This window comes from Pleuronectes platessa, chromosome 15 (assembly GCF_947347685.1).
Source record: "Pleuronectes platessa chromosome 15, fPlePla1.1, whole genome shotgun sequence".
Lineage (NCBI taxonomy): Eukaryota > Metazoa > Chordata > Actinopteri > Pleuronectiformes > Pleuronectidae > Pleuronectes > Pleuronectes platessa.
Window position 1 is genome coordinate 24,290,704 of NC_070640.1, and position 27,001 is coordinate 24,317,704.

At 45.0% G+C, this 27,001-nt stretch overlaps 1 protein-coding gene and 1 long non-coding RNA gene across 5 annotated transcripts in view; one reads left to right on the forward strand and one right to left on the reverse strand.

The window, feature by feature from the left end:
• cblb (Cbl proto-oncogene B, E3 ubiquitin protein ligase) overlaps nt 1-13,573 on the reverse strand; it is a 63,480-nt gene extending 49,907 nt beyond the window's left edge. For all 4 annotated transcript variants that reach the window (XM_053441374.1, XM_053441373.1, XM_053441372.1 and 1 more), the window contains exons 1-3: nt 13,294-13,573; nt 12,134-12,311; nt 11,463-11,713 (exon numbers count right to left, since the gene is read on the reverse strand). In XM_053441374.1, coding sequence (XP_053297349.1) covers nt 11,463-11,713; nt 12,134-12,301 — 419 coding nt within the window. In that variant the 5' untranslated portion in view covers nt 12,302-12,311; nt 13,294-13,573. The remainder of the gene's footprint in view (nt 1-11,462; nt 11,714-12,133; nt 12,312-13,293) is intronic.
• Nucleotides 13,574-13,906: 333 nt separating this feature from the next.
• On the forward strand, nt 13,907-26,572 carry LOC128457615 (uncharacterized). The gene is made up of 3 exons (XR_008341944.1): nt 13,907-14,005; nt 14,117-14,280; nt 24,069-26,572. It is a non-coding gene; the product is annotated as an uncharacterized LOC128457615 (long non-coding RNA).
• The last annotated feature ends 429 nt before the right edge of the window (nt 26,573-27,001 follow it).

Sequence of the window (27,001 nt, forward strand, 5' to 3'; positions counted from 1 at the left end):
TCGGACCCGGACAGAACCAGGTCTGGGTGAGGGGTTCCGGGAGTGCGAACGTGACAAAAACCGGACTGAGAGATCGAGAACCTTAAAATCCAGCTAGCTCTCAGCGGCTAGCAGCTGCTCTCTCAGCGGGGCTTAAGAGTACAGCAGCGAATATTTTCAAGTGTAACCATTAGGGATGGGCATTCGATTAAATTGTCTTAATCGATCGTCGGGAGAATTAACGATCCATTTTTGATTAATCATTAATATTTTTATATTAAAATTCACTATTGATAGGCTATATTAAAATGCAGTGAAAATAGAAAAAACACAGCGTGTTTCCTCATTGGGATCTTTATTACAAGATGAACAAATCTTGTGGCAGTTAAACGGGATCAGTTCATTGGTTACACTTGAAAATATGCGCTGATGTACTCTTAAGTCCTGCTGAGAGCAGCAGCTAGCCGCTGAGAGCTAGCTCGATTTGACGGTTCTCGACCTCTCAGTCCGGTTGTTGTCACGCCCTCACTCCCGGAACCCCTCACCCAGACCAGGGTCTGTCTGGGTTCCCTTCCCCGTGGACTGACGGTCAGTGTGCGGACATGAAGCCGAGCGAGCAGCAGAGGCTAGCTTCGGGCTGCTTCTTCCAGCTGCTGTGCTGCGTTCAAGGCAACTCGGATATTCCGACCTCCTGCCACATAGCGAACATGCAATAATTTTCATTGATGAAAAAATAATGTCATCGACGAAATTCTTAATGATCAATTAATCGATCGTCGATTAATTATGCCCATCCCTAGTAACCATTGAACGGAACCCGTTTAACTGCCACAAGAGTAGTTCATCTTGTAATAAAGATCCCAATGAGGAAATACGCTGTGTTGTTTCTATTTTCACTGCATTTTAATTAGAGCTGTGAAAATTAACGTGTTAACGCGTTATGATTAAATTACAGGATTAACTCGTTTTTTTTAACGCATTTAACGCATGCGCAGAAGGACCTTCCAATATACCCACAATTCCACCCACTCTGCACTAGTCGCCGCTCTAATGAGCGGAAAAATAGACTCAACGCCGAAACGATCGCTTCACGGCGCTAGGCAGCCGCGGCGTGGCGCGGCGCTTCAGCGTCCGGTGTGACCAGCACAACGGTTTAACATGGGAGTGGATTGGTCGGCGAGGGGCGTTCAAGTGGAATGCGCCAAACCAGACTCACTCGCAGCTTGAGTCTGACAGCTTTACTGTCATAGAATGTGAACAAGTTAGTTTGCCTCACCAACTGGCTAAAGAACGACTAGCTAACAGGACCTTGAGAGGCATTAGATTGTGTCATGGTGTGGTTAATGGTTGTTTGACAAAAAATATAAAAAATGTCACCCATCCTATAAAAAGAATGGCTAAGAAGCTCAAATAATTTCTGATTGATTTAAAAAGAAAAGAAAAAAGTTTTAATCAATCATACAATGGCTAAGAAGCCCGAATTCTGTTTAGGATGAAGATTATATTAATGTTCCATATGGAATAGCAAAGACAACGAACTGCTGAGTTGCAGCACCATCGTTTTGTTTATTTATGAATATAAAAAGAAAACATGTTAAATGTATATATCCGTCTTTTGTCATAACATTTTTGTTTTCACAAAAATATACAGAGAAAATCGGTAATGTGATTAATCATGATTAATCCATAGAAACCTGTGATTAATTTGATTAAAAATTTTAATCATTTCACAGCCTTAATTTTAATATAGCCTATAGTGAATTTTAATAAAAAAATATTAAAGATTAATCTATAATCGATCGTTAATTCTCCCGACGATCGATTAAGACAATTTAATCGAATGCCCATCCCTAATATATATATATTTGTATAGGGGAGAAGGGTGGATTTATATCATGCTGTATGGGATTATAGCTCACCCATGAGAATGATGCCTTGAAGGGGTAGCTCCTGTAGGGGTAAAGGGGCCCTTAATACAAAGTTTGGACCTGATTACAATTTACATTATTTAATTCAAAAGGGGTCAGTCTTGTTCTCCTACATGACTGTGTATTTGGGTTTGGCTGTGCTTGTGCAGCTGACAGCAGAGATACATCAAGAGTAGAGTGGCCACGAGGGACTGTATTGGGGTTCATTAATGAATCATTAGACAAATGAGATGACTATCAGATCCCCTTCTTCCTCATCTGCTGCTGCTGATGCCACACTGAATATGACAAAGCTGGTAAAAAGGAAGTGGGGGACAAACAACTGCCATGAGGGTGAGAAGAAGAGGTTTTGGAATTAGTTTGGGGAAAGGAAAAAACCCACTGCAGGTCAAAGCAGAGAGATAACAGAGAAATTAAAGGGACAGGCACGAAGTCAGCAGTCACTGATTTAATTGTTTCTAAGGACTGTTATTAGCATCAATTATTTAAGAAAATCATTCGCCAGTGAAAAAGAGCCACAGAACACTTTCCATTAAGACAGAGAGAGGGAGGATGAGCTCTTAAAAGCAAATTGTTTGACAAAAAGAGAAAAACAGCTGAACATCAATCAAAGGTACTAAAAAGCCGCAAAGTGAAGGAATGGGAGAAAATACAAAACCAGAAGAGCTTGTGTTTATGAACATTTCCCTTTGTAGCCCATCCATGGTGGCTCTGAATCTCAGATTTCATAAAAGGTAGATAACGAGCAAGAGGAAGAGGCCTTTTGGGTTGAGCTGTGGCAGAGCTCTGTTGTTTTTGTTTGGTTTAGCTTAGATGTTAGCTGGTGCATTGATTTAGTTTTACCTGTATTATTTAAGTTGTTAGCTGCCTACTTTTGTTTTGTCTTTGTCTTTGTTAATGCTTTTTTGTTGTGCGCACAGGGACAACGAGGACAGGTAAGATACTCCGGGGTCTAGATATAACACACACGTAGGTTTACTTCTTGTTAATACCCCGGGTTAGAGTGAGCACCACCCGCTGTACTTTTGGGTGCTAAGCACCTGTAAAGGGGGGGGGGGGGGTTCTTTGTGTTCTTTTCTTTGGTGCCACTGATAGTCCTTGTTGATCCCTGTGTTGCTTTGTTTAAATAAATACTTTCTTTTGCCTTATATCGTGTCATAGTTTCTGTGTGACTGCACCCTCACTTCCCCAAACCTGTTGCATTTATGTTATGTCCCACCCCAAGGCAATAGGGGGCATAACAATATTCTTCACAAAGACACCAGTGTCCGCTCTTATCACCACAAACTCTCTTGACATCTTTTTTTTTTGCATCTGTCGCGCGTTAGAAAAGTCCTCAACCCCTACTTGCTCACAGTGAATCCAGCGGGGGATGGATTCACTGTGCTGTGTCCACACATCAGATTATCCTGGATTTCAACGGACATTATACTAGGAGGCCAGGCTGACACTGTTTAGAAGAGACATTAACGACATACTGTTCCTTCATTTGGTTACAAAGGTTTAAATGTTGAGTAAGTTTGTGAAGTTGCTTCATGGAGAGAACTCCTGTGTCCATCCCATGTATCAGCAGACAAAACCTGAGTCAGAGCACAAGTTTAGTTTAGCAATGACCCTTTCCACCCCCAACTCCCCTCTGGCTCTGGCTTCCTCCTCTGGTGCTCCACTTCCTCCCCAGATGGTTCTACTTTTTGGAGGCTTACTCATCTAAGCTCATGGTCAAGCCTTGTACGTCTTCCATAGGAACGTGTGACATCACTTCAAAGTACGACTGCTTGCTAGGACGTGCCATCATGTGAGAACGTGTACGAAATCATTCCACTGACACCACATTAAAGATTATACATTCAGGTTGTCTACAGAGCATTAAAAAATATGAGTACTGGAAAGCTTTTCATTCAGACAATGAGTATTTATAAAAGACAGAAGTAAAGTCTAAATTAAAAATGTTAGTCATACTGCAAAGTGAGAAATGTGTGAAATGTGGCAAGATTATTCACCAGGAAACACTTCCTGTCTTTTCAAATCAGTAATTCACTCAACAAAACTTCTTCTAGATTGTAGTCATACAGACCTTAACTTTATTGGCACAACAGACCTACCAATAAATTCCACAAACATCTATTGGTCGTTGGAAAATATTTCTCGCAAACCATTCATATTATCGACTTCACAATTAACAAGTGTATATATTAAACTACGAGGGGTAGAGGGGTTTCCTGAAATTTGGTGCGATCTGGACATGCAATACATTTACTATTGATACAATTTGTTTAAACAGTATTATTTTCATTATAACAACAGTCAGACGGAATTTAAATGTCACTGAACCATGAGTCAGGGGTTATTCACAGTCAGATGGGGGCAGGTGAGTAAATGGGTCAAAGAGGAAGGGAGGGGGTCAGATTACCTTTTATCCGCAACAATACTTCCGGGCAAAAGAAGTGCACTTTTAATCCATCTGATTTAGAGACAATCACTTTGGGAAGCTGCTGAAGGCGTGCCTGTCAGGACGGCTGTAAAACCGCCCCGTCTTGCAAATCACTTCATATGTGCACAGTGGCTGTTTCACTCAAGGGCTTTGGAGATTTTGCAGTGTGGCAACACACACTTGAATGTATGCAGTCACACTGTTGTCAATGTGCATTACACACTATACATTACAGGGAATTTCATCAAACTGTTACTGACAGTATAGTCAGAATGCAAACAACTTTCAAGTGAGCACTTCACTTGCTGTAATTGTGTCTCTACTTAAAGCTAATTGATTGATTGTGAAAGTCTGTTTTCATTGAATCTCCTTCTAAAGCCAAGGAAGATCTCAATTAAGCTGCTTTCAGACATGCACTGAGCTCCGGAGATCCTTTGGACATACTCTAGAGCAGAGGTGTCAAACTCATTTTAGTTATGGGGCCACATACTGCCCACTTTGATCTCAAGTGGGCCAGACCAGTAAAATCTTAGCATAATAGCTTCGTACCCCCCCGGCGAATACCAACATGAAACCAGCATAAAGGAGGGGGGGACCCGTCTTCGAACACGGACCCAGGAGTCTGACACACGCATTGAAAGTGAAAGGTAAGGGCCGGCGCACGCCGGCTGAGGGAGGATTCCAGCTCCCGGGGCTCCGCGCACACCATCGCGTAACCCCTAAACCACTTCGCGTATCCCGTACCTCAGTTTGGGAACCGATGGTCTACAGCAGGGGTCACCAACCTTTTTGAAACTGAGAGCTTCTTCAAAGGTACTGAGTAGTACGAGGGGCTACTTGTTTGAAACACTCTTCCTGAATAACAAAGTTGCAAAGATCACCTTTTAATAATAATAATAATATATGTGAAGAGACTGTCTGATCACGTCAATGCTAACTATTTCTCACAATAATTATTAACACTGATCTCCACAACAATGATGGTAGGAAACAGATATATTAAAACATGCAACATTTATTTCTGTTAATCTGTTTCAACTTTGCTAAAAATTCAACTTAATTGAAGTACTTTTGGTGACATTTATCACTATATTCCTCATTCAGTCTGTACTTTTATAAAAAAAATAAAAATAAAAAATAAATTAAATTATAATCACTTTGTTACAACGATGATAAAGCGCAACCAAAAAGAACACATGCATGTGACTGGGTTGTAATGTTTCTAAGTGTCTTCTTAATTTGTTGGGTCTCATACTGTCACCTGCCAAAGTTTTCAGACCTAAAATACACACTAGTCTCTCCTCATGTCCTCCTTCATTAACTGTGAACCCAAGAGCAAGACAGGCTTCATCGTACTATCGTTTCAACTTGTCACTGACCGGCTGCTTCACGGGAACGAGCTCTGATCTCACTGTGCGTCTCTCTGAGCGAATGAGTGGGGGCGGAGCCCCGGTGCCTGTGTGTGTGTGCTGTCTGGGGACACAAACACACACATTTCCCGCTCCTGGTATTTCATGCTGGCCTGATACAATGATGATTTAACAAATTAATGTGAACGTGAGTTCACTGTTCGCGAAAAATATATGCGACATGCAAAACACTGTACAGGGGGCCGCCGCAGAGCCGCGAGTGGCCAACCCCTGGCTACAGCGAAAGAACGATTTGTTTACTGTTCAACTGTAAAAGAGATGCTGGCGTCAAAACATTAGTTCCGCCTCACATTTCCCCATCCCGGTCGTGCGCCCCACCTGTTATGCCTCTATGCCCAACCAGTTTGAGAATCACTGGCATAGAGTGAGATGGCAGTTTTTTTTAAAATTTTTATTTTATTTAGAGCATGCCTTGCATCCGGCGGGCCGAGCTGGACCCCCTGGCGGGGGTCCAGTGACACCCCTGACACACCCCTGACACACATCTAGAGTCTACAGCAGGGGTGTCCAAACTACGGCCCGCGGGCCATCTGCGACCCGCCATCCATTTTAAATTGGTCCGCCTAAAAAAAGGTTTAATAAAAAAGAAAAAAAGAAAACTATAAAAACAAATAATTAGTAGCACTTAAATGGTACTTAGTTATAGAACTTTGTAGTTTTGTTCTATTTTTGAAGAAATTGTACTTTCTTGATTCTTGTTGTTCTGGGTTTGTGCCCTCTAATGCACTTATTGTGAGTCGCTTTGGATAAAAGCGTCAGCTAAATGAAATGTAATGTGATGGACTATGGCCCACTGTATTGCAGCTGTCCCTCAGAACGCCGCCACGCCCCCCCACCGCCAACAGCCCGCTCCAGGGCAGGGGGGCGAGGCGGCGTGAGTGGCCCAGACCTTCGTATTTTTTTCTATATGTGGCCCTCGGGATAAAAAGTTTGGACACCCCTGGTCTAGAGGGTTGTATGTGTGAAGGCAAATGTACGAGCGAGGGCTTCTCGGACAAGTCCCCTAGCATTACGTCCACAGAAAGTCTGGAGACGCCGACACCGCATGATTAACCGTAAGTGAGTAGTGTGTTGATGATATTTCAAACATGCGGCAGATGCAAAAAGAAAATAAAGAGGGTTCTCCCACCAGCCCCCTTACAACTCTGGATAATGTCCAAGTCAGCCCCTGTGAGAACCCAGCAGGAGATCCTCCTGAAGTGTAGTCAGCACAAGTGAGTGGGTGTGTTGATGAAGTTTCAGTTCAGCCTCGTAAAATGACGGATCTCATGCAGCAAACTGATCCTGTGCAGCAGTGAGTTATGAACTGACAGCTCCTGTGTTTGTCATTTTGTGCTGTGGCTGCAGGACTTCCCCTGAGACGATTTTCCATCTCAGAAAAGATTCATCTGGCTGAATAAAGAAGTATATCTGCTGACCATTAACTGCCAACATGTACAACAGATGACCACCACATTGTAACTTGTAGTCAAACACTCCACAGATCACTCTTTACTAAGGCAGAGAGGAGATGCTCAGTCACTGCCAGTGTAACGGTGCCAAAGATTTGTTCTGGAAAAAAAAGACTTAATTAAATTGTCTAATTAAATTAAACAACCTGCAGACTCACATGAGGAGCTCCCTGGTATTTCATCAAAAGAGGCTACAAATGGAAATACAATTCAGGCTTAAGTGGCAAAAAAAACTTCAGGGTGAAAGACAATTAACTCAAAGAGACATGAGCGTTTAAGGTAAGAGCAGAAAGTTCCTGTGGAGACTTTTACTTCTATAAAATAACAGCTGTTTGTAATTTTCTTATGTTCTTTAATTTCCTAATTAATATTCCTATCACATCCTTGTCCTGCTCAGCATTTGGAAAAGAAGGATGCAGGGGGATGGGGGATCAGGTGGTCAGATGTGGCATCTGGGAAAATGAAGACAGGGTAACGTGGCTGGGGGGTTGGGTGTGACGCATGGATGTCTTAAAATAGAGTGCAGCCCCGAGGAAACATTTGGGGGCTGATCACAGCAGTTAATCAAGCATATGAAACAGACTTCTGCTAGACAGGCTGCCACAAAGGCACAGCAGGCCACATATGGGTATACCCATGTCTCTGGATACAGATGTGACATGTTCCTCAAAGAGGATGTGTTCCTTTCATGTATATTTGTAAGAGGATATTGACTGTTGTGTAAAACACAATTTATACATGTGTGTTGCTGATAAAAAGGGCTGAGGAGATTCTTCACATCCTCCCACATCAGAATAAACTTTCTGCTGACTGATGTTTACCATAACACAGTGCCAGCAGCTACATCCATTATAATGTGAACTTAATCCTGTGCATCTGCAGTTATTTGATGCATTGATATCTCAGATTCATGTCATTCCCACTTACTCTTCTCACTCTCACACCCAATTTTCTTCAATAACTTAGTGACTTTTCTTAAAATTGAAAAGCATTAGTAGATAACAGGGGCAGAGACCTAAGGGCTATAAATATTGAGGGGGACAAAGCAGATATCACTGAAGAGGAGAAACTACAAAGAGAAGCAGCCATATTCTTTGTACTTGTTTCTTCCATCTATGTTGAGGGGGGGAGTGGTCTTTTACAGGAGCAAGTTGTGTCATAGCTCATAATCCATCCAGCTATACAAGGAGATTAAGCAGACTGTTCAGATTTAAAACCAAGATGTGCTGGAGTAAAGTAGAAAGAAAAACCATATCACATAGCAATATATAGCTGAGGGGGAAACTCTCTACATGCAAGCACAAGCCTAAAATGTTTTTGTCAAGGTTTTGGGCTCTAGGTGTCTAAATTGGACTTCTATAAAAGGTGGCACAGAGCGAAATGGTATTCATTGTGATTGTAGTTGTTGTTGTATTACCAATATATCGTGATAAGTGTGGTTTTGTTTTAACACTGCACCTTTCACAATTTCAGTCAGTAAATATTATCAAAATAAATGTCAAATAATTTTTTCTCTTGAGTGCAGGTTGTGGTTTAAAACTCTTCTTTATGGGCCTAGAATGACAAATACTTGCAAAAACAGTAGGACATTTGAAGTAGAACATTAGAAGCTTTAGGAATTACACCTTCACACCGTGCCTGCACAATACAATATCATATTATATTGTGGGCAATTGTGGCTCGGGAGGTAGAGAGGGTCGTCCACTAATCAGAGGGTTTGTGGTTCAATGACCAGTCTGCATTCCAAAGAGTCCTTGGACAAAACACTGAACCTCAAATTGCTGTTGTGTGAGTTGGTGAATGTGACTTGTGCTATAACGTGCTACGAGTAAAAGTGCTGTCGCTCAACAAAAAATCTGAAAGATGCAGTTGAAAGGGACATGTCATGATTCTTGTTTAAACCTGCATAAAATCTGATGGAAACAGGTTTCTGTGTGTTTCTTGAGGAGATATTGAGATATTGAGAAATATTAAAATAACTATTAAAACTAAAAACCGCTAAATTATAATTTACGGATAATTGGTTAAGAGATTTAACTTTGATCTTAACTTGGGTTTCCTCCCTTTTTATAACTTCAGCAGCAGTGTGTCGTGATCATTGCAAATACTGTCAATAATGTTGTGTGACAGATAAAGCTGCAAAAGCAGGGCTGTTCTACACAAAAGACGTTTGTGAAAGAGCAAAAATTAAAGTGGGGGATGTCACACAGATATTTCAAACACTCAACCAGAGAGGAAATACGTATATGAACAGGATGTAAATTGCATGGGGATTTCCCCTCTGCACATGGCAAACATAGCAAGCTCCTGAGAATCGCTCTCAATCATCTCAAGTGCTAATCTTTAATAAACGATTACTTTCAATGTCCTCTCTCCTTTTTGGACACAGTATCATTTAATCATGTATTATGGTACCTACAGCACAGTGGTTGATAGTGAACCAGTCCACTTCCTTGCTGTTTTTACAGCGTATTTTACAGTGATCCTACACAACTTTACTGCTCAGTAGAACCCACACTGTACATGGTGTCTCACTCTGCTTATATCCGCTGCTCCAGTGAATATGCTTGCTAAGTGATCATAAGGCCTTAGGTCGTTGTTAAAGGAAATAGTCCAGGCTCTAGGGTCACATTTCATGATGATGATGCAAAACAAATAGTTTTTTGGGGGGGGCTTTTTCTTGTAATTTGGTTGACTTACTAATAGCAGCCCTTCTGCAAGCAATTTAAATGTGTAACATGACATTTGAGAATGAAATTTTCAGTAAAAATACTCTGTAAGATCAAGCATACAGAAGCAACGGCAGCAGCATTGGCTGTTACCCGCAGATAACTAGAAGTGACAACGACATTGGTTTTGTGCTGAATATGTCCCTGCTCACCACATCCCCTCTGCTGTCATCCAATCGATGGTTGTCATCAATCACAACATTGACAAAGCTGGGATCAAATGAAACTGTGCGTCGATGAGTCAGGATCATTTTGAAACGATATAGGAGTAATTGAGTCTGAAATGACAATTCGATTATTTTAAAGATTAGCAACTTGTAACTTATTAAAATACAGTTAACTCTGAAAATCAGTGTGAGAGATGTGAGTAAATAATGGATAGAATTCATGCTCTTGGTTCATTTATCCATAAAATTCTACTTGTATACAAAGCTGCAGCTACTGATGAAACGTAGGTTAATTTCGTTCAGATGAAATTAAACATCCACAAATGTAAAGTTCCACATTGACATGAGAACCATGGTTGTCAGTGGTTAAGAAATGATGTGTCTTATATAATTGTTCAAGTACAATGACAACTGAAGAGGATGCATCTATGTCTCTAACCAACTCAAACCAGCACACAGCCTTTGAACCATGTGGCCAAGACAGAGCGTAGCCTCAGAATTGCAAAAGAGTTGATTATGTTTATCGAGAAAACTATAATATATGAAACTTCCTTAACTCCCTTTTGGTCAGCGTGCCTTGGAGGTATCACAAGATTATAGTCACTTAAAAAGGTAGTTCTCCAGAGAAAAGTCAAGGTAGTGAACTTTAACTTCTGTTTAACTTCTGTGCCCCACTATTATTGTAATCTCTTAAGCCAACATGTTTTCAAAATAATCTGTTCTGGCTGGGCTGTATGTTCGAACACAAATGTATGAATGAGGCGCTCCGGGCAGCCCCCTAGGAACTCTGGAGAATGTCCCAGTGAGCCTGTGTGAGAACCCCCCCCCCCCCTTGAACGCTCCTGAGGTTTCTGTTGTAGTTTTGAATGTGTCTGACCAGAGAATTTGTTGTTCATGTGAAAGGCGAACTCCAGAGGAAATCCCGACACAATTGTGATGGTCTATTCTCGCAACATACGGCAATTAAAAATATAATGAAGCCTACAACCAGGTATGGACAGGCCTCTGATACAGGAGTCGTTCCCTCGACGCTCCGACTATGTCCAGGTGTGAATGAACTACATGACGATGCCTGAACGAACACTCACAGGCACAGAGTGGACTCATCTCACATTCATCATCACTTACTCTTAAATATAAACTACATCCTGCCGAAAAGCCAGACAAGACAAATTCAAATGGAACAAATCACGTGTTCACATCGGTACTAAAAAATGTATTTACTTACTGCAATTCTAACATGGCCACAGAGTGTGGGGAGGATGTGCAGGTGGACATGTAAAATGAATATATTACATATTAACTGTATATATAGTCAAAAAAAACTCTATTCAGAAGATCGTTTACCTGTCCTGTGACTGCTCCTCATACATCCTTTCCTTTCCCTCTTTGAAGAGCCGGATGGCCCGTTTGGATTTCTTCATAAGGCTATCGATGTAGATTTTAAAATACTCATTGTCACTGAGCTGTGCCAGTCTCTGGTTCTCCTCATATTTGCTCAGTATTAGCCGTAGGTGCTGGTAGGCGTCAGGTAAGATATCCAGGATGTAAGGAGGACTGTTTTTTAGCTGGAGTCTTGGATTTTGGCACAACCGGACCTGTGGCAAAGAAATCCAGTAAACATTTGTTTTATGCTCTGACATTTTGTCAGATTCACACATCACATAAACTAAGCTGACATTTGACAATGCAGCAGCATCACGTAATTTGATGGATTCTGAAGGGTACTTCATTCATGTTACAATGTTACCACTGAGCATCTGGTTAAGCAAATTAATGAATCATTCCTCTGCTGGCACATCATTAATGAGTTATTATAATATGTGCCATTCACACTGTGGAACAATGAAGGCTGTCAAACAAATGCTTAAATTAAGTAAATACACTATCAGACAATATTAAGGGGAACACATGCAGCCATTGGCAATAGCTCCAACTCTCCTTGTGCATCCACAACAAAGACTGTGCCTCCTTCCATCTGGCAGACAGGCCTGACAGGTTTAAAACTCAAAACGTACAACTTTATCCATGAGTTTCCAGGTCTTCTCCACAGTCCTGCGGTCGGCGGCTGCTTGTTTCGGAGGTCCCACTGCATCCTGGATGGCGTCAATGATCCCTAAGATCCGACCCTTACTTCCCTGTTGTCCACGTCCGCCGGGGTTTCGGCCACTGAGAGCAGTTGCCATTTCCTAAACACTGAAGCAAATAAAGGAATAATTACAGCCAATGATTACTGCTATTCAAAATGTATTTGAAATACCTATTCCAGATGATATGTTGACCTGTCTTTGATGGTGGAAATAATCAGTTATCCTGAGGTTGGTTCCTACCCATTGACAGATATTAAAATTTCTTTAATTTTGTGTTATTTCAGAGCGTGGGTATCTATTGCACTTCTGTCCATCCTGGGAGAGGGATTCCTCACATGTGGCTCTCTCTGAGGTTTCTATATTGTTTCCCTGTTATTTCCCAGTTTTTTTTTGGTAGTTTTTCCTTACTGCTGTTCAGGGTTAAGAACAGAGGATGTCACAACTTAAAGAACAGCAGAGAAGAGATTGATGTCTTTGGTTCATTAATGAAAACAGTCTCTGGGGAACTGTAAGAACAACACACATATTGATGTTATCACCTCTGGTTGTCTCTTAAGTGCTGTTCAGCAGCACATCTACATGAAAGACGTCTTGGGTTTGACTGTAGCCTGAGATGTTCACAGGCTGGCGTCAGGTCGAGACAGTGTGCTCTACCAACTACTCTCATCCCGAGGGGCACTGTGCCTCAGCCACAGAGCAGCAGTGATGGACGCAGACCTGCTCACTGGTCACTGAGGTGGCTTCAGTGCACTGCTCGGTCGCTGACAGGACATTTCATGATCATTCTCACGAATGAATTCTTCACCCCACTGCGAAGAGAAGGAACTAAACAAACTGCTGATTAGAGGTGGTTTATTGATTTACACGCACATTGTGATCTATTCCTTCCTGCTCCTGTCTGCTCGTAGAGTTCTGTTCTTACTAAAGAACCATCAAACCGTCCTACGTTTGCTGGTTCTTCAAGCGCCTGTGAGCAGCAGGAACAAGTAACACAAGCGGAGCAGAGATTCTGTTCCATATCACTGTGGCGTTTTCAACAGGAACACACAGGAATCGATCATTGCCGAAAACAGACAGTCCTAACTTACCAAACCACCAGGGGATGTCTGCTTGGATCCCTCCTGAATGTGATCCACATCCAGAGAACATACAAACACAAACAGAAAAAGTGTCCAAGTTTAAAAAGAGTGTGATGAAAGTATCCAGTGTGTTGGTTTGTGACCCTGCTCCTCCTCTACAAACACTCCATATCTCAGGGTGCTGTTTAAAGGCTGTTAGGGAGGAGATGAGTTCATAAACGCGGAGCTAGCAGGTCTGAACTGTATGTTTTGTACAGCGACATCAACGCGAAGCTAGCCAATATAAAAAGTAATTTCCTGTTGCGCGTTTCAAAATAAAGATTACAATTCAGGGGAAATGTTATTCACTTTGCATTTGCATTTTCTAGCTGCATTGTGTCTTCTTTGTTGAAACGTTCCTCTCTATCAGATATTTTAGGTCGAGTGAATCCTGTTCTAATCCCTCCGATACTCGTCCATTCCAGCCGATCGTGTCACATTCTCTCCCTTTACTCTGAAGGCATAGCGCCTTTTCCGGTGCTTCTTGCCTGTGCTCGACTGGCTTGATGCAGCTGTTACAGTGGTGGGAGGTTCCATGTGAGTGTGAAGCAATATTTTCCAGGAACCAACCAACGCAATGGCAGAAGCGACGAGGCGCGCGCCGATGCCCTGGGAGGGTGTCACCGACGGCAAGCTAGACGCACTGAGAGCGAGCAGCGAGCCCGGTGTCAGGACGAAGGCTGTACGCGACCAGGATTCTCTTTTAAATGATTTCAGAATAAACTGCTTTTACTTTACTCCTACTTTCTTCTCATGTTGCCCTAAAAACCAGTGGTGTATGTTTTTTTTTTAGAGGCGCATTGGCCCGACTTCCGGTATTGCTCCATCTTCATGCTCGTGTCTTGATGCAGCCAGGGAGGAGAGTGACAGCTGAATGGCCCCTCCCACAGAAATTCACACTCCTCTCTCTCTGGACAAAACCATCAGTGTTGTAGCGGAAATAACACAGGACGCAGTGTGGGTAAAAAATACAGAAAAATGTACAGCACCATATCTGTTACAAAGTCAACAATTATTCTAACAGTCACTCAACAATCATAACAACAAAATAACCCAATTATAACGTTTGGAAAAATGTAACAGTAGTAATTCAAGATGGAATAAAACACACATGCCTGGAGGAGTCAAGTGAAATTAATGAGCGAGCAACACAGACGCACAAACACATTACCTGTGGCATGTTTTATAATTTTCTGTCTCTGGACATGAGCGTTGTCAATTTTACACGATAACACATGAATCCAATGAAACAACTGTTCTTCCCCCTGGTTTAAATTTTTTTTTAAAATTCTTTCATTAATTCAAGACCCCTTTAGCCTGGATGCCAGAGAACTTAGCCCCGCCCACAACATTTTGGTCGGGCAGTTCGGTCTGGAGTCGCTCCATTGGGAAAAAATTATGGGGCGTGTTTCAACTGACCAGGAAGTAAAATTCCTCTTCGCTCAATTGGATAGACCTACAACCAATCAGAGCAACGTAGTATGTGACGTATGCTAAGCAACGCATTGTGAGTTATTTACTGGGTTCACACCGGACGCTTCAGCGCAGCGCCAAGCCTTAAATAACAGCTGGCTCCCATCCACTCCCATGTTAAAACTTTGTGCCGGTCACACCGGAGGCTGAAGCACCGCGAGGCAGCCTTGGCGCAGCGCGGTGCTTCAGCCTCCGGTGTGACCGGCACAAAGCCGTGCAGCGATCTACTGGATCAACGGGTGATATTATTAGCGCTGCCCTGCGGTTCAGCGTCGCTTCAGCGTCCGGTGTGAACAGCCAAGCGATAGGGATTAGCGCGGTGCTTTGGCGTCGCCTCCACGTTCTGTGTTCCTCTTTCAAAATGAATGCGCTGTCGATTTCTTCTAAAACAGACTCAATGGCAGCATCTACACATCTCAGCTCGCCAGCGGCAGGCATGTTTGTTGAAAACGAATTCAACCCGAGGGCACTTTGGTGACGTGGTTGATTACGTCACCGTTGATCATCTGTCAATCATCGTATAAAGCCCGCCCTGACAATCTGATTGGCCCGGTCCGGCCATAATTTTTTCCCAATGGAGCGACCCCAGACCGAACTGCCCGACCAAATCTGTTGTGGGCGGGGCTAAGTTCGTCTGGCATCTGTCGTCGCCAGGCACTAAACTTGACCTCGCCTCCGGCGATTTTACAAACGTGTTGGTTGATCCAGGATTTGAGAAGGAATAATTAGACACTTATACATGAAGTTCTGGAAATTGAACATTTATTGTAAAATAAAGAAATACTTACAGAGAGTCTCTGGGGTTCTGCCGGACACGTCACCAGGTTCACTGGATCATGTCGAGAAGAAGCCCCGTTCAATCCTAAATCCACAGTATATATAATCAGACACAGGGTGGGCACAGAGGCGGTTCTTTTTCCCTGAGGGAATTCAGCCATTGGCCAGATGTACACTGTTTCCTCAAAGTGCAGTTTTTTGCAAGCACATCACTTTCAACTGACCAGGTGTCCCACTACTGTGGCCTTGGCAAACAGGGAGCTTGCTACAGTGGAGAGACCCAGCAGATTAAGCATTTCAGGAGGATTTCATATCTTTTTCTCACCACGTTTCATGAAGCACCTCATTGTATTAGTTCTGGCTGATACAATGAATTTCCATCACACACTTTTCTCCGAATTGTATTTTGGGTCAGATTGGCATTCAGATTGATACCTGCTCTTTCAGTGGTCGTGCTCTGGGCCTGACCCTGCGTCTGAGTCAAAAAGATATACATCATTCCAAATATAAGAAACAGTTGTAGCATTATAGATTATATGGATTAAACAGCTAATATTTGTTCACAGGATATAGGTAAAATATAATCACAAAATCCAGAGAAACATAGATATCTCAACACATCCAGGCTAAGACCACTTATCACCCTTGTAAAAAAGCACACATTCACATTCCGCTGAGCATAGTGGTACATTTTATCGCTGTTTGAATGGATCAGTCAAAACAATGTATAAGTGGATCAGTCAGTGATGTTTCACAACCTCAGGACACTGCTGTACAATATGCTATTTTTTAGTATGAAGATATGTTTCCAAAGAAAGCACTGCATGTCGACTAAGACGAGTTTGTTGGTTGCTGTGTCATGGACTATGAGTGTGTAGTAATTCCTATCTTCATAAGAACAACCTTCTTGATCCTCACCAGTCTGGTTTCAAGGCAGGCCACTCAACTGAGACTGCCCTCCTTGCTGTCACTCAGCTACTTTACACGGCAACAGCAGCCTCTCTCTCCTCTGTCCCAATTTGACACAGTGAAAAACCAGATCCTTATTTCCTCCCTTCAGGATCTGGGTGTCTCAGGCTCTGCTCTCATCCTATCTCAATGACCGCACTTACTGGGTAACTTGGAGAGGATATGTACCAAAACCTTGTCCTCTCACTACTGGGGTCCCTCAAGGTTCCGTCCTGGGTCAATCAATCAATCAATCAAATTTTATTTGTATAGACCGTATTCACAAATTACAATTCATCTCATAGGGCTTTAACAGGGTGTGACATCCTCTGTCCTTAACCCTCAGCAAGAGTAAGGAAAAACTACTAAAAACTAGCCTGGATGCCAGACGAACTTAGCCCCGCCCACAACATTTTTGGTCGGGCAGTTCGGTCTGGAGTCGCTCCATTGGGAAAAAATTATGGGGCGTGTTTCAACTGACCAGGAAGTAAAATTCCTCTTCGCTCAATTGGATAGACCTACAACCAATCAGAGCAACGTAGTATGTGACGTATGCTAAGCAACGCATTGTGAGTTATTTACTAACGCCGGGTTCACACCGGACGCTTCACCGGACGCACAAAGCCGTGCAGCGATCTACTGGATCAACGGGTGATATTATTAGCGCTGCCCGGCGGTTGAGCGTCGCTTCAGCGTCCGTTGTGAATAGCTAAGCGCCGGGGCGATAGGGATTAGCGCGGTGCTTTGGCGTCGCCTCCACGTTCTGTGTTCCTCTTTCAAAATGAATGCGCTGTCGATTTCTTATAAAACAGACTCAATGGCAGCATCTACACATCTCAGCTCGCCAGCGGCAGGCATGTTTGTTTAAAACGAATTCAACCCAAGGGCACTTTGATGACGTGGTTGATTACGTTACCGTTGATCATCTGTCAATCATCGTATAAAGCCCGCCCTGACAATCTGATTGGCCCGGTCGGGCCATAATTTTTTCCCAATGGAGCGACTCCAGACCGAACTGCCCGACCAAAAATGTTGTGGGCGGGGCTAAGTTCGTCTGGCATCCAGGCTAACTAAAAACCCTTTTAACAGGGTAAAAATACGTAGAAACCTCAGAGAGAGCCACATGTGAGGGATCCCTCTCCCAGGACGGACAGAAGTGCAATAGATGCCACGTGCAGGAAAACATCATCAAGATTAAAGTCTTCAAGATTAAAGATTAAAGTCTCTAGCAGCATTTGATGAGGGTAGACATCCCGAAGGACAACCCCAACATGACATGCCAAGCAGTCCCGCTGCAATCACAGTCCATGGTCAGCAACCATCCAGACCACGATCCACCATCCAGAACAGACGCCACTCCAGTCCTCAGTCGACGTCCACCGCCACCCACCAGGACCCATCACGAGCCACCACCGCTGTCCTGGTCCACCGCCCGTGCCCAATGCCAACGCGACACAGGGTCCGCCACCAGCACCACGATCAGCCCACATAACTCAGAATCCGCCACACTGGATCCAACACTGCGACCCCCGGTGCACGATCCACAAACCGCAATCCATGGTGCAGTCACAGAGGCCCTGGATCTGCGGGTGATAAAGCAAAGGGATTCCGGGGAAGGGGGATAGGGATGGAGAAGAGGAAGGAGAAGCTGGAAAGAGAAGCTCCGTGTGTCATGTGTCATAAAATAGAAAAAGTTACGTTCTTCCGCACTAATTAGCTCTAACTATAAGCTTTATCAAAAAGGAAGGTTTTTGTTACGGGTGGTTCTTTGGTTGGACCCCAAAGCAGACACAGAGAGCAGTCTAGTGTTGAGTGAGGTTTATTTTAACACCAGAAAATAGAGCAGGCAGGCTGTGGAGGCAGGGTGCTGGCTGGCCGAATAATCCAGGGGGGAAAACGCAGGAGGGAAAGCGAAAAAAAACCGAGGAGCAGCAACAAGGCACACCGAGGAGTCTGTGTAACAAAAGAAAACACTAAATGGTTAAATACGAAACAAAATACGAAGGGCGAGAATCAGAGGTCGTCATGGGTACGCTACCGAACAAGACGGAATTATCTGGCAGAGTAGTGGAGTCGGGACCAGGCTTTTATGGAGTGGATGATGGGTGAGTGATTGCAGGTGTGCCTTGTTTGCTGAAGTGAGGAAGCCAGCCACACCCCCTGCCACAGACACCACCTGCAGGACAGGAACAGAACAGGAGAGGGAGACAAAGACAACACAAACAACAACAGAATCACCACAGTACCCCCCCCCTCAAGGGACGCCTCCTGGTGGCCTACCCGGCTTGTCCGGGAACTCAGAATAAAAATCATGGAGGAGTGTGTGGTCGAGAATGAGGGAGCGGGAAATCCACTGCCGCTCCTCCGGCCCATAACCCTCCCAATCCACCAGATACTGAAACCCCCTGCCTCGCCGACGTACGTCCAATATCTTAGTAACCGTATAGGCAGGGTGGTCATCAATGCTCCGGGTGGGTGGCGGGGGCTCGGCCGGAGGGCTTAGCGGGCTGGTAGACACTGGCTTGAGGAGAGAGACATGGAAAACTGGGTGGATATTAAGAGAGGGGGGAAGCTTAAGCTTCATAGCACAGGGGTTAATAACCCGGTCAATTTCATACGGGCCAATAAATTTGGGTGTGAGTTTCCGGGATTCTGTTTGGAGTGATAAATCCCGGGAAGATAACCATACTCTCTGACCGGGTTGGTAATCCGGGGCCGGGGTACGATGACGGTCCGCTACTCTCTGATTGCGAGCAGCGGTACGGATGAGGGCTGCCCGGGCCTCACGCCAGACTCGACGAGCACGCCGGAGATGCTCCTGCACCGAGGGTACTGCCACGTCCGTCTCCTGAGCTGGGAAGAGTGGAGGTTGGTATCCGTTGGCAGCCATGAACGGGGACATCCCTGTGGCGGAGCAGACCAGGGAGTTGTGGGCGTATTCTACCCAGGGGAGGTGGGTGGACCAGGAAGCCGGATGGCGGGATGAGACGCAACGCAGAGCCGCCCCAAGGTCCTGATTTGCCCGTTCTGTCTGGCCGTTCGTCTGTGGGTGGTAACCAGACGACAAGCTGACCGACGCCCCCAGCGCCTGGCAAAAGGCTCTCCAAACACGGGCGGAGAACTGCGGACCCCTGTCTGATACAATGTCTACCGGGATGCCATGGAGACGGAACACATGCTGCACCAGAAGAGTGGCCGTCTCGAGGGCGGATGGCAGCTTCGGCAGGGGGATGAAGTGTACCGCCTTGGAGAAGCGGTCAACGATGGTAAGTATAACCGTGTTTCCCTCCGAAGGCGGCAGGCCCGTGATGAAGTCGACGGCGATGTGGGACCACGGCCGGTGGGGAATGGGCAGGGGACGGAGCAGGCCGGCAGGAGCCTGATGGGAAGCCTTACTCCGGGCGCAGACAGAACAGGCGGAAACGAACAGCTTAGTGTCTGCAGCCATCGAGGGCCACCAAAAACGTTGTTGTATGAGAGTCAAAGTCCGGTGGGAACCAGGGTGGCATGAAATCCTGGAGGAATGCCCCCACTGGAGAACTGCGGATCTGGCAGCTGGAGGAACAAACAGACGGTTAGGTGGACACCCATGAGGAATAGGTTGGTCCTTCTGGGCTCCCTGGACCACTCCCTCGATCTCCCACCCAGCTGCTCCAACCACACAGGAGGAAGGTAAGATGGTACTCCCCGCAGCATCCTCCACCGGAGGGGCGAACTGACGGGACAAAGCATCTGGTTTGATGTTCCTGGTACCGGGTCTGAAGGTTAGACTGAAGTTAAAGCGTCCCAGGAACAAGGCCCATCGAGCCTGGCGTGAGTTCAGCCTACGGGCAGAGCGAAGGTAGGAGAGATTTTTATGGTCAGACCAGACTATGAATGGGTGAATAGAGCCCTCAAGCCAGTGCCTCCACTCCTGGAGGGCCAGGACGACCGCTAATAACTCCCTGTTTCCTACATCGTAGTTCTTCTCCGCCGAGGAGAGCTGGCGGGAGAAAAAGGCGCAGGGGTGGAGCTTCTGGTCAGAGGCGGTTCGCTGAGAAAGAACCGCCCCCACACCGGAGTCCGAAGCATCCACCTCCACCACAAACTGAACAGCAGAGTCAGGATGGACAAGCACTGGTGCAGAGGAAAACAAAAACTTTAGTTTAGCAAACGCCGCCTCTGCTGCCGGCGACCAATCAAAGGGGATCTTAACTGAAGTTAACTTGGTCAGAGGTGTGGCAACTTTGCTATAGTCACGGATAAACCTACGGTAGAAATTGGCGAATCCTAGAAACCTCTGTAGTTGCTTCCTTGATGTAGGAGTGGGCCATTCGGCCACTGCCTGAACCTTGGCAGGGTCGGTCTTAATTTGCCCTTTCTCCACAATAAACCCTAGAAAACTTACAGACGAAACATGAAACGTACATTTCTCAGCCTTAGCATACAGTTTGTTCTCGAGAAGTCTTTTAAGCACCAGTGAAACGTGTTGAACATGTTCTTTGAAATTACGTGAAAAAATCAAAATGTCATCTAGATAAACAAAAACAAACCTATTCAACATATCCCGAAGCACATCATTAATAAGTGTTTGAAAAACAGCAGGTGCATTGGTGAGACCGAAAGGCATTACAAGATATTCAAAATGTCCCAACGGAGTGTTGAAGCCGGTTTTCCACTCGTCCCCTTCCTTGACTCTGACCAGATGATAGGCATTACGAAGATCCAATTTGGTGAAGATGGTTGCTTCGTGTAGGGGCCCAAAGGCTGAGTCAATCAGGGGAAGGGGATATTTATTCTTAATAGTGATGTCATTTAATCCTCTATAGTCGATACAGGGGCGGAGCGACTTATCCTTCTTGGCTACAAAGAAAAAGCCAGCTCCCATAGGTGAAGAGGAGGGTCGAATGAGGCCGGTTTTGAGCGAGTCTGTGATATAAGCCTCCATGGCGTCTCTCTCGGGTTTGGACAGATTGTACAATTTACTGGACGGATAGGGGGCGCCCGAAAGCAAATTGATGCAGCAATCATAGGGTCTATGAGGGAGAAGGGACAAGGCACGATCTTTGCTAAACACATCTTGGAGATGGTGATAAACAGAGGGAACAGAGGTGAGATCGACCGGTTTGGGTGGAGATGGTGTGGTGGCTGGCCTGGAGGGAATGGCAGAATGCAGACAGTGGGAGTGACAAAAAAGACTCCAATTGGTTATGGAGGAAGTGGACCAGTCTATGTGTGGGTTATGGAGCTTTAGCCAAGGGAGACCTAACACTAGCGGAGACGTGGGAGATGGGATAATGTACAGGGATATGGATTCATGATGGTTACCGGAGAGTAGTAGCGAAATGGAAACAGTGCGGTGAGTGACACGAGCCAGGAGCCTACCATCAAGGGCAAACACATCCTTGGGCTGAGGAAGAGGCTCAGAGGGAATGTGGGATTGCATAATCAAGTCAGAGTCAATAAAATTGTCATCTGCACCGGAGTCAATAAGGATGGACAGGGGTAGGGAAACCTGCGACCATGACACGGTGCCCTTAATTAGCAGGCGAGGAGAGGACAACGAAATAGATGAGTGGCTCACCAGCGCCCCTCCGGTGACTGATGAGCCCCCCCTTTTGGCAGTGCAGGGCAATGAGCCATCTGATGATCCTCCTGCCCACAGTACATGCAGAGCCTCTGGAGGCGACGACGCTGACGTTCCGTGGGAGTGAGCCTCATCCGTCCTAGTTGCATGGGCTCCTCGGGGCAGAGAGGAGAAGAGGCTGTCCGCGGAGGAGTCCCGTGGGGAGGGGATGGCGGACGAGAAGATTCCGGAGAACCCCGATGGTGAGAGCTCATTGTCTGTCTCACGGGAGGGGCGTGTCTCTCTCTCTCTGATCTCTCCCTACGTCTCTCACGGAGCCGGCTATCTAAACGAATAGCTAAAGAAATTAACTCATCCAGAGAGGTGGTCTCGTCCCGTGCCGCTAACTCGTCTCTCAACTCCTCCCGCAAACCCCGGAGGAAAACTGCCTGTAGGGCCCGCTCATCCCACCCGCTCTCGATTGCGAGAATGCGGAAATCTATGGAGTGAGTTGCAACTGAATTTTGCCCTTGGCGTAGCGAAAGGAGCCGACTGCTGGCCTCCTTGCTACGTAGGGGATGGTCGAAAACCCTGAGAAATTCGGCGGAGAATGACTGAAAGGAATCGCAGATGGGGGAGTTAGCGTGTGATATGGCAACAGACCAAGCCGCGGCGCGCTCCGACAGGAGGCTCATAACAAAGGCGGTCCGCGACTGGTCTGAGGAATACGTGAGTGGCTGCTGATCAAAAACGAGACTGCACTGGTGAAGAAATTGTCTACATGTCCCTAATTCTCCTGAATACCTGACGGGCGTGGGGATGAAGGGTTCCCGGGGTTGTGCAGAATGAGCGATGGGAAGAGCTGGTGGTACAGGAGCAGGAGCTGGAACCGGAGCTGGAAGGTGGACGGGAACCGTCGTGGTGAGGTGAGTAGACAGCTGGTCCAAGCGGCCACCGACTTGTGCCACATTAGAGGAGAGATTCTGGAGCGTCTCCATAATCTCTTGTAGAGCCGTCTCGTGCTGACCCATGCGAACTCCGTGGTTCGAAAGAGCTTGTCTAAATTTATCTGCGTCTGCGGGGTCCATTTTGGCCAGATAATTCTGTTACGGGTGGTTCTTTGGTTGGACCCCAAAGCAGACACAGAGAGCAGTCTAGTGTTGAGTGAGGTTTATTTTAACACCAGAAAATAGAGCAGGCAGGCTGTGGAGGCAGGGTGCTGGCTGGCCGAATAATCCAGGGGGGAAAACGCAGGAGGGAAAGCGAAAAAAAACCGAGGAGCAGCAACAAGGCACACCGAGGAGTCTGTGTAACAAAAGAAAACACTAAATGGTTAAATACGAAACAAAATACGAAGGGCGAGAATCAGAGGTCGTCATGGGTACGCTACCGAACAAGACGGAATTATCTGGCAGAGTAGTGGAGTCGGGACCAGGCTTTTATGGAGTGGATGATGGGTGAGTGATTGCAGGTGTGCCTTGTTTGCTGAAGTGAGGAAGCCAGCCACACCCCCTGCCACAGACACCACCTGCAGGACAGGAACAGAACAGGAGAGGGAGACAAAGACAACACAAACAACAACAGAATCACCACAGTTTTGAGCCTACTCTTAAATGAAAAGATGGTATCTGCCTCCCGAACTGAAAGTGGTAGATGATTCCACAGCCGAGGGGCTTGATGGCTGAAAGCTCTGGCTCCTACTCTACTTTTAGAGACTTTAGGGACGACAAGTAGGCTTGAATTCTGGGAGCGGAGTGTTGTAGTGGGTTTATAAGGTACTAACAGCTCTTTAAGGTAAAAAGGCGCTATATTATTAAGGGCCTTGAAGGTGAGGAGAAGAATTTTACATTCTATTCTAGATTTAACTGGAAGCGAGTGTAGCGATGCTAATACTGGGTCCCCTCCTCTTCTCTCTGCACTGTCATTTACACGCAGATTTTCCTACCACGGCTACACAGATGAGACCCAACTAATTCTCTCTTTTCCCCAATCTGAAACACAGGTAGCAGCACGAACCTCTGCCTGTCCGACTGACATCTCTCAGTGGATGTCACCACACCACCTGAAAATCAACCTTGACAAGACCAAAGCTACTTTTCCTTCCAGGGAAAGGCTCTCCCACCCTTGACCTTACTATCATCATTGACAACTCTGAAGTAACCCCAACCCAGACTGCAAGGAACCTGGGTACGACACTCGACAGTCAACCATTCAATACTGCCAACATTAGTAGATTTTATTTGGACATGGACATGACAATGTCATTGGACGAACCAGATGCATTGTTTACAGTGTATTAGCATAAATGCTAGTTTACAACACCTGTCCACAGGAGGCTTTTTGAAAACAACAAAAGAAACTGAACAAGACAGAAACAAGATCAAATACTGATAAAAAACTGATAGTGATAATTAAAAAGAGTAAAAATGCAGTATACAGTAGAGTACAGAGCAGCAATATAATGAGTTGAATATATATATATAGGCTACGTAGAGAACAAAGGCAGCATGATCAAACAATAACCAGTTGTAAATTATTTGTGTGAGCACTGTTGATTTGATTTGAGCCGTTGTTTTAGTTCTCTGTTAAAAGTGTTGCTGTTAGTCTCTAGTTTTAGACTAGTGGGCAAGAGGTTCCATAATTACTCTAACAACCTGCTAGTTTAGATACTTACTGCACAACATCAGGAGAATACGTCCCCTTCTCACTCAGAAGGCGGGTACAGGGTCTGCTCCTGGCGAAGTGAAGGATCTGTGTGTTTTTGTGGAGTCCTGGTAGATGTGAGGGCCAGTGAGTGTTTAACAGTCTGATGGCAGTTGGACGAAAAGTGTTCCTCAGTCTCGACGTCCTGCATTTAATACTTCTGTACCTTCTACCAGAGGGCAGATGTGTGAACAGTCCGTGTTGGGGGTGGGTGGAGTCCTCTCAGCGGTCTTGACCACTCTCTGCAGGCGCTTGCGGCCCATTGCAGTGGTGTTCCTATACCATACGGTGATGCAGCTAGCTGGTCAAGGTGCTCTAAATGATGCAGCTGTAAAACTTACTGAGGATCTTTGGTGACATGCCGAATTTCCACAGCCTACTCAGGAAATACAGCCGCTTGTTGTTGTGCTTACTTGACCAGCTGGGTGGTGTTTAGACTCCAGGTGAGGTCATCACTGATGTAGACGTCCAGGAATTTGAAGCTGCTCACCCTTTCCATCTCCAGCCTACGGCTGAACAGTGGCCGATGAGTTCTCCTTTCGCATGTCCACGATCATTTCCTTGGTCTTGTCCGTGTTGAGGGTGATATTGTTCTCTTCACACCATGTCACCAGACTTGCCACCCAATGTCGATATTCTGTTTCCACACCGTCAGTTGTAAGTATGATGACTCTGGTGTCATCAGCCAATTTCAGGATGGTGTTGTCCTTGTGAGAGGTGACACAGTCGTGTGTGAACAGTGTGTAGAGCACAGTGCTGAGAACACATCCTTGCAGGGTACCGTCTTCATCACAAGGCTGTTTGATGTTATGTTTCCAATTCTGACTGCGGCCTGTCGGTGAGGAAATCTGACAGCCAGTCACAGAGTGTGGAGTAGAGTCCAAGGTTTTGCAGTTTGCTCGTGAGCTTGTGGGGGAGGACTGTATTAAAAGCAGAGCTATAATCTATGAAGAGCATCTTGATGTAGGCATCTTTGTTATCCATGTGGGAGAGGGCTAACTATATATATATATATAGATAGATACCACTGGATTACTTGTAAAAAATTGCACAAGTCAATGAAGTTGATTTTTTTTAACCCTATATTGTCACCCCTCAAAGATGACTACATAGATATATATATATATATATATATTACTTTATACAGTAATCCAGTGGTATCAAGAAGAAAAAAATGCTGTTATCTGTAATATAATTGTAACTCGGATTATGAAATAAAGGGTTAGGGTTAGGGTAAAATAAATAAATAAATATAAAGAACGCTGACACACTGAGCATTAATCAGACTCTGTGCCCCTTGACCTTGGCAGTTATTTGGTAGGGTAATCCTGATATGAAAGGGAAGAATGGTGCAGAAAATTTACAGGTGGGTAGTGTAGGAGCTGCAGACACATAGCAAGTGTAGTGAATGACATTTTGTATGAATCTCTCTCAGTTTTAAAATCAGTCTGACTGCTGCATCAGAAGAACATACGATAAGCCTATGTCTACCCACTCTGACCTCATAAAGTTGATCAATCATTATATCATTGGACACATTGCATTGGTGTTGAATCTTTATCCTGCCAATCTGTCATGTATTCTGTGTTATATAAATCAAGTCCACTGGAGAAATCATTACATCAAACTGAAAACTTGATATTAACAATGTAAACAAAGGTGTTGGAAAACTGCTGTGACTTATAGTCCTGTGGAATATTTATATCTGTCACTCAAAGGAAGGAGTTTTCAAGAATGTTTTTAAAAAATTCTCCAAATGTCTACTGTGGAAATGTCACCAAATTAAAAATACTTTTAGCATTATGTTTTATGAAACTTTGTGTACTATTATATGTCATTATTACTGATGCATACGTTGTAAGCAGCATAGTATCGTGGTAGTTGATTGAGGTACAGCAGTTGTGAACAGCTGTGTCTACAACAATCATGTAGTAAATATGCATCAGTGTATTTTCTTTGTAAAATATATAAAGTCACTAAAGCTCTGCCATAATATACAGTTCCCTCTGAATAGTAGTAGGGTGGTAATATCAGGTAGACTAGCATGGAATGGAAATAGCAATTGGCAAACTTTACACCAGTCATTTAGTAATTCCATTCACTCACTATATTCGAGAATGGCTGAGGCTCATGCTGGTATGTACTTTATACAGAAGCATCTCATCACATTACTTCAGGTCACCTGCACTGCACCTGCACTGCACCTAACTGGTTTGTCTTAAGCACACAGAG